Source organism: Pygoscelis adeliae, unplaced genomic scaffold, assembly GCF_000699105.1.
Source record: "Pygoscelis adeliae isolate BGI_AS28 unplaced genomic scaffold, ASM69910v1 Scaffold241, whole genome shotgun sequence".
NCBI lineage: Eukaryota > Metazoa > Chordata > Aves > Sphenisciformes > Spheniscidae > Pygoscelis > Pygoscelis adeliae.
In genome coordinates, this window is record NW_008824056.1 from 1,481,820 (window position 1) to 1,489,138 (window position 7,319).

Consider the following 7,319-nt stretch of genomic DNA (forward strand, 5'->3'; position numbering starts at 1 on the left):
GGCTGCACCCCGGGTGTTGCTACAACAGCAACGGCAGCCGGGGCCGTTTAGAAACGAGCCTGTTTATCTTTTCTCTCTAAAGCTGTAATCGCCAGCCGGGTCACCCCGCTTTGGGTTTGCTTCAGCGGGGGCTGCGAAACAACATCACAACCGTGCCGCTCTTGCAGGGCAGGGGATGAAGCTGGCAATGTCTTTCTTCCCTAGTGTAATTAATTGTGGGCAATAATTTCTTACACTGAATAGGGCTAGGGTTTTTTTTCCTCCCTGCTTCTCTCCTCCAGAGCATGTTTTTTAGCTTCGGAGGAGGGAAATGTGGCTGTGAGGGGGTATAAGCCTGCTGCAGGCAAACCTTACTTAGCAAGCCAGCACTTGGTGGAAGGGTTGCACAAACAGCACTTGGCTCAGGCACCGTCTCTGGGGTATATCTAGGCTTTGTCCAAATCTTGCAGATACTGTGTCTTTTTTTTTTTCTTTTTAAGATACAGTTTGGAAGCACAAACCCTGTTGTGTAATTTCCCATTCATGCCCGCTGTGAAACCCTTACTCAGTTTATCCTGCGTGTCTAACCGGCCGCAGCACCCTTTTCCCTGCCCTCAACTGACAAACTCTTATAGCTCCAGGCTGCATGAGAGCACCCCTGTGCAGCCGCCTACTCCGCCGCACTTCACCCAGGACCCCCCTTGCTTGCATCGCTTCACCTAGGGCCTCAGCCATACGTTAGGGGATTTATTTTCCTGCCTCTACCATTACCACCTATTCATTTTTTATTTTTTAATTTTTTGTTTGCGCTGCCCCAGTGCGGTGGCGGCGGCCGAGGCTCTGACCACCAGGGTGATGCCCACTCAGCTGCCAGGTGCGCCCTGAGGAGCTGGGGCCCAGAGAGGGTGGCCTGTGGATGCTTGGCAGGCAGCCCGGGATGGTCAAAATCAGCCTCCTGAGCTGAGCTGCCGAAGAGCAACTGCCGCAGCTTGGCTTCGCCATTGCCAGCATCCTTTGGCATCGCCAGGGCGGCACTGAAATCCCTCACCTGCCTCCAAAGAGTGAGGGAATATTTGGTCTTTCCCTGCCCACACGGCATACGGCTGCCATTCCAGCTGGCCGCTGGCAGGGTGGAGAGACTGGGATATTTGCTTGTGCCACCGAAGCGATGAAGAGCTGGATGTCACTTGCTGGTTTATGGTAACTGCGCCCAGGGCGATTCCCTTCCTCAGCAGCAGCTTTTATAGTGGTTATTCGGTGGGGCTGCAGGGAGGACATTGTGGAGCTTTGTGGAACTCCACAGAAAGATTTCCAGACCTGATCTTTATCTGTAAATGATAAAACCAGCATATTTCCCCTTTTCAAGAGCGAACGGAGACTGAAGGTTGGTCTGAATTTGCCACGTGCCACAAATTTGCCACAGGCACAAATGTGAGTCACCTGCCACGTCTGAGCCATCATGTTTATCTGAGCTTCGTGCCTTGTTGAAGAAGATCGGTTGGATTGCCACCAAAACCGACGGGTGCCTGGCACACAAACTCCGGGTGCTTTGCAAAAGGGGCCGGGGCCAAGGGCTTGTGCTGGTGGGAAAGATGTGCAGCAGCGCCAGGCATCCCTGTGGACCAGGGTGAGAGCCAGGGCCATGGGTCATGTTAGAGAAAATTAATTTTTAATCCCTAACCCCCCATCCAAAGTTACTTTATAGTCTCCGATTCCCTGGCCGAAGCCAGGGAGCGATGCCAGCGGGCAGGGAGGTGGTAAATACCCACTTGTGTGGAAGCACGGCAAAGGACTGATGGATCTGCTCAAGTATTTCCCGTTTTGTCTTCCAGTGGAGCTGAGTCCCTCTCTTCAGATGAAAAAGGTATGGTAATTTTGTGAAATACAGCACTTCAAATGGCTTTGTTATGAGAAATACCCATCCTTCGGAATTGAAATGACAATTTTATAACAGCTGGCTTTAAAAAATGCAGTGTAATGCCTTAGTTTAATGGATAAGAGTTTTGATTTTTTTATACTAATTTTAAAAATTCATATTCCTTTGCTATTTATTCCCTTCCTCTGACCTGCATAGTACAAAAATGCCAACAGAAGAGTTAAATCTTTTTCAAGCTTATATCTCCCAACTGCTTTTCTCTTGCAGAGGTGGTGGCCGGCAGTGCGGAGGGAGAGGGCTCAGCCGAGGAGCACCCAGCGGGTGAGCACACATGTGGCTGATGGCTTTCCCCACGCATGGGATGGCGTGGCTGGCCATGCACATGCCATTTCCCCGCACCGTGATAAAACCACAGTGTAGACACTGCTGCAACTCCTCAAGTCACTTGCTTTGCAATACTGGTTTCTCTTCCAACTTCCATTTGTAAGAATCACTTATTAAAGCTGCATATAGCACATACCCATGAGTCATGTCACTGGTGGGACACACCAACTCCCACCAATGCTTCTCCCACCTCACGTGCATGTCACGGAAAACCATAATTTAGCTGGGTGAGCTGGGACGTGCTAAGGGTGAAGCTCCAAAATAGTCCCAGGTTGTATAAAACATGAAAATTAAGCATCTTGAACATCACACATACCCTTCAGAAGGGCCTGGGTGACTCCTAAGTCTCCTCTGATGCTGAGATTTGATACTCTGATGCTCCTCTCTGCCTAAGTATTTTTTCTACCTTGTTATATTATCTAACTTGCTGACCAACCTGATGTATTTAAACTTCTAGATGTATCCTTTTACTTACCCGTGGCATTGCTTTATTTCATTCTGCCTGTGACTAATGGGGTGTAATTTTGTTAAGGAGAGGACAGTTCCGAAAACAGCTCCAGCAGTAGCTCAGAAGAGGAGTCAGGTGAGCATCGTGTTGCGATTTATGTATTTTCTCCCTTTTGAGAATGTATGTTCGGTTTAAACCAGCTGCTTTTCATGGGAATAGTCTCAGGGTTATTGTATAAGACTGTTAATTTAGTGACTGCATGCTGAAAAGCAGAATGGTATTTTTGTGAGCAAATGATTTCCTAGCTGCTCAGTTTTGAGCAGAGCAATAATAGAGGAGCAGTGGCTAATGTTGCTTTAGCCTCATAGACACAATACATGCAGATGTTTTTACACCACAGTAGTTGTCCAAACACCAAGAGGCTATAAATCTGCTTAAAAGTTGGCAGCAAAAGTGACAAAACAGGATGGACAGGAAAAGAATTAAAGGAAGCGTTTGCTGTTGATGAAAAGCCTGCGGGTTTGTGCTTACACGAGTTACACCAAAAGCAGTTTATTCTGGTTTCATGCGAGATTGATAGTCTCAGTTAAATAATTACAAAGCTTTTTCTCATCAGATGCGGAGGAGTCGGATGGAAGAAGGTCGGGTAAGCGTGCTTCTATTTTGTTCCGTATATCTGCCTTGCAAGGCATGAGGAAGCCAACATGGATAAGGGATGCACGAGGGTTATGATATGTGGGGGCAAGAGAGTGATTTAGTGCTGGCCCAGCCGTCACCTCCATGTCTTTCGGTAAAACTATTTGCTAGAGAGCATACCCAGGAATGGGGAGTGCGTGGGGTGCATGCGCGGTGCATGCTTGCTGTCTCTGTTTGCGAATGGAGCCCGGTGCAGGGCTGTGGGTGCAGGAAGATGCCGGACAGAGCTGAGGCACCCTTCCTCACCTGCACGTCGTGGGTGGCCCTGGGTCATTGCAATCCCGCTGCAGCTCGGGGACTGAAATAGCATTGCTGCGGGAAGGGAGCCAACGTGCTGGTGGGTGTTTGCCTGACATTTTCCAGGCTGTTCACTGCAGCAATACATTTTCTGCCTCTCCCACATCTGCCTGCCCAGGAGGGTGTTGATGTCCCAGGATGACATTTGGACAGCCCGGCTGGACTCCCTGCTTGCAGGGGGGGGTGTGGGGGGGATGGGGAGCAGGAACGAGCAGCACGGAGCCTGTGCCCTTGCACGCCAGCAGCCAGCCCGTCCTCGCACCTTGTCACAACAGCTCTGCCACTCAGCTTCTGCAAAATCCACCCTTCGGGCTAAAAGCTTTTACCGGATATGTCAGCTCTGTTTGCTTTCTGTTGTGCTGGGGGTTAGTAAGGAGGATTCAGGCACTTCTAAATCACTTTAGGGACCAATATGCTGCAAATAGTGTGGTTACCTGCTCACTGGGAACTGCTGTTGCCAGCTTCCATGCTGGGTGGTTGAACTTTGTACTTGGCACGTTGAGACTCATCGTGGGGACGAGTCTTTTTTTAACCCCTGTGAAAATTTCCAGCAGTTTGGGCAAGTTATGAGCTCTTGACAAATGTATCCTGATGTTCAGCTTCATCCCCACGCTGTGCAAAGCCTGCACACACAGGTGTGCAAGTGTGCCTGTAAGAACTTAGTCTTAGGAATATTCTCCTTAGGTATTTTTTAATGTAAGCAAATTAAACTAGTGAGTTGTCCTTGCTGAACATGGGAGCAGAAACCTGCTGGAGGCTGAGGTATTTGCTGTAAACTTCTTTTTTGTAGATGAAGAACAAGAGGAGAAGGAAACGCTACCGCACTGCAATGAATCAGGTAGTAACAGACCTCTTGAGGATTGGGTTTTTTTCCGAGTGTTTAATTACTTTGCTTTTAATGAGCTGATCTTCCTGTTTTCTCACTAGGAGTGAACTGTCTGCCACCCTGCAAGCATTGCAGAAATGAAAACGTATGTTTATAAACCTGCCCACCCCCCGCATTTTGCATGAGATAATCTGCAAATTGTAATTCTGCTCTCTCACCACCTTTTTAAATATGTATTTTTCTTTTATCTATTTATATAGGACCAGAAGGAGCAACTGACCCCCAGGAGACTTTCTGGAGGACAACATGTGTATGTTTTTTTTAATACAATGGGTATACATTTATATTGTTCTCATCAAGATACTTCTCTCTTCAGTTTAAGTGGGAAAAAGACTGATTTGCTGCACAAATACATTTGGAGTTATAATGGATGCCCCCAAATCCTTAAAAATAAACAATTTAGAGCAGCTGCCCATGCTGCCTGCAGGTCCCGGTCCAAGAAAGCTCTTAGGACGGCTTCCTGTCTGCCTCATTTTGCTGCGGTAATTAACATCAGGCACATTTTTATGTGCTTTTTTTTAGCCTGGACACACATGAGGGGTCTTACCCTGCTTCACAGGAGTACTCATCCTCCCCATTTGCACTGACCTTGCATTTTTTGTTAGACGCCAGCCTTGTGCTCCCTCGCTCTGGCTCGGAAGTTGCCATCAGTGTGTGATGTTGGTGATGTCCATGTATGATGTTGATGTTGTCAGCGTATGATGTTGTCTCCAACGTCGATAGGAGCTGGGCTGAGCCCTTTGTGTAAAAGCAGCTGCCTCGTTTGCAGGAAACGTTATGCAAAATATTCATTACAGCTATTTTGCATGCACTGGCTGGGTCCTCTCAGCCAGTTTTTAACACTCCAGTGACAGTTTAAACATAGAGACTGGAGAAAAAACATTGTTGTGGCTTCTGTGCTATTCAGATAAGGTGCTCTGCGCTTGTTGGGAAAGGAGTTTCTCTGTTATCCCTTGCAAACCACATTGTTATGGTATTTACTAGGCAGTGGAAACTAAACTAACCAGGTCACTCTTGCCCACGGCAGGGTGCAGCTGGACGCAGAGGGGACTTACCAGTGCAGCCTCACGGGCTTGATTTTTGAGGTAACGGGGGCCGTCAAAATCACATATTCCCTCTTATCCTGGAGCAAATACGCCAACCTCGTGGAAAAGCCGTGGATTGTGGGCGGCCCCCTCTTCGACGTGCGCTGTGACTCAGCCCCTGCTCTCACCTCCATCCAGTTTCCCCACTCCCTCTGCCTCGGCGGTGAGTGCGGGCCACCGGCCGGGCGGGCGCGGGAGGCTGCCAGCTCCCCGGCACAGGAGGCACTGAGATGGCCCCGTGTTCCCATAGGTCATGGCGCTGGCATGGCCTTCAAGGTTTTGCACATCAAAGGCGAGAGTGCAGCCATCGAGCCCTCTGCTGACTACTCGGCCTCGCATGTGAAGTGGCTGGTGAGCTCGCTCTCGCCGGTGGGACCACTCATCCAGAGCCAGGAGCCGGTGCAGTACCACGGCGCCGTCATCCTCTACAAAGTCGTTGACGAGCATCCCTCCTTATCCTTTCGGGTCTATGTGGCTACAAACAACGACTCCTTTATAAAGGTATGGCTTGTGTAGGGTGGTGTGATGTAGAAATATGGCAGGGTGGGTTATGGGGGTGCTACGTTGAGGATGGGGTATGGTGAAGAGATGTTCTTCTCTCGCCCCAGTGTTTGCATGCAATAATAATATATATATATGTTATACATAAATATAATGAGACTTCCATACCAAAAAGGTCCACCAAGTTAGGATATGATATTTAAGGAATTATACTGGCCCACGTGCTCACTCACAAGCTGCTGTAGAAAAGAAATATATCAGAAACCTGTTTGCCACCAAAATCCACAGAGCTCAGGATTTGTACCTGAGAGAGCTTCTTGCCCTCTCACCCATTCCCCCCTACAATATATAGGCAAACACTAGGAGAAGGCAGCAACAAATAACCTTCCTTTTATTCGGGTTGCAAACTCTTCTATCTAATTTCACCCATGTAGCACAACAGTTGAAGAAGTTTATTTGATGTTTTTTGAGCATGGTGTTTAGTGCACAGCTTTCTGTAAAGTTTGGCATGTGGAACAGGTCGCGACCATTTCATAGAGCTGGGGACAGAGAAAAGCTCAAGGAGCCACACTAGCCCAGGTTTTAAATGTTAATTCCTTCACTGAGGCGAGTAACCTTTAAATTGTATTTTTAAATTTTAGGATATCTCAAGAGCCGTAAAACATTCAAATAAGAAATTCATTAAAATTGACAAGCCCCCTGTATGCCAGAAATTACTACAGAAAGGAAAGAGGTATAGATTAGTTTGTGAGCCAGAAGCTGAAATAACTCCAGAGGTAAGTCCCTTACACAACCCTCATTTCATGCGTTGCAGCTGAATTAGAAACGTGGTACAAAATGGCTTTTCCTGCACTAGTATTAAGGGCATTTTTAACGTGCATTTGCCATCTCTGCAGAAAGCATTTGCCTCTTACAGCCCCAAAATTTTGGGATGAAATCCTGATGCCAAAGTCAACAGCAAAACTCTGGGGAGATTAGAGTTGGACTCAGATCTGTGCCAACAGCCAAATACTCCTCTTTTGTTTATGTTTGGATAAATGTTTATTTTTAACATATTTACATTTCATAGGAAATTGAATTTGTTGATGGATCTCTTTTGAAACTAAAAAGTTACATTGAAGTCTATTTGGAGAAACCCGACGACTTCACCTTGTCTTTGGTTGAGCT

At 47.5% G+C, this 7,319-nt stretch overlaps 1 protein-coding gene across 1 annotated transcript in view; it reads left to right on the top strand.

The window, feature by feature from the left end:
* CARD8 (caspase recruitment domain family, member 8) overlaps nucleotides 1-7,319 on the top strand; it is a 17,855-nt gene that overhangs the window by 5,621 nt on the left and 4,915 nt on the right. The window contains exons 2-11 of the mRNA XM_009333988.1: nucleotides 2,123-2,176; nucleotides 2,772-2,822; nucleotides 3,304-3,333; nucleotides 4,471-4,521; nucleotides 4,608-4,651; nucleotides 4,767-4,816; nucleotides 5,594-5,814; nucleotides 5,902-6,152; nucleotides 6,794-6,928; nucleotides 7,222-7,311. Coding sequence (XP_009332263.1) covers nucleotides 2,123-2,176; nucleotides 2,772-2,822; nucleotides 3,304-3,333; nucleotides 4,471-4,521; nucleotides 4,608-4,651; nucleotides 4,767-4,816; nucleotides 5,594-5,814; nucleotides 5,902-6,152; nucleotides 6,794-6,928; nucleotides 7,222-7,311 — 977 coding nt within the window. The remainder of the gene's footprint in view (nucleotides 1-2,122; nucleotides 2,177-2,771; nucleotides 2,823-3,303; nucleotides 3,334-4,470; nucleotides 4,522-4,607; nucleotides 4,652-4,766; nucleotides 4,817-5,593; nucleotides 5,815-5,901; nucleotides 6,153-6,793; nucleotides 6,929-7,221; nucleotides 7,312-7,319) is intronic.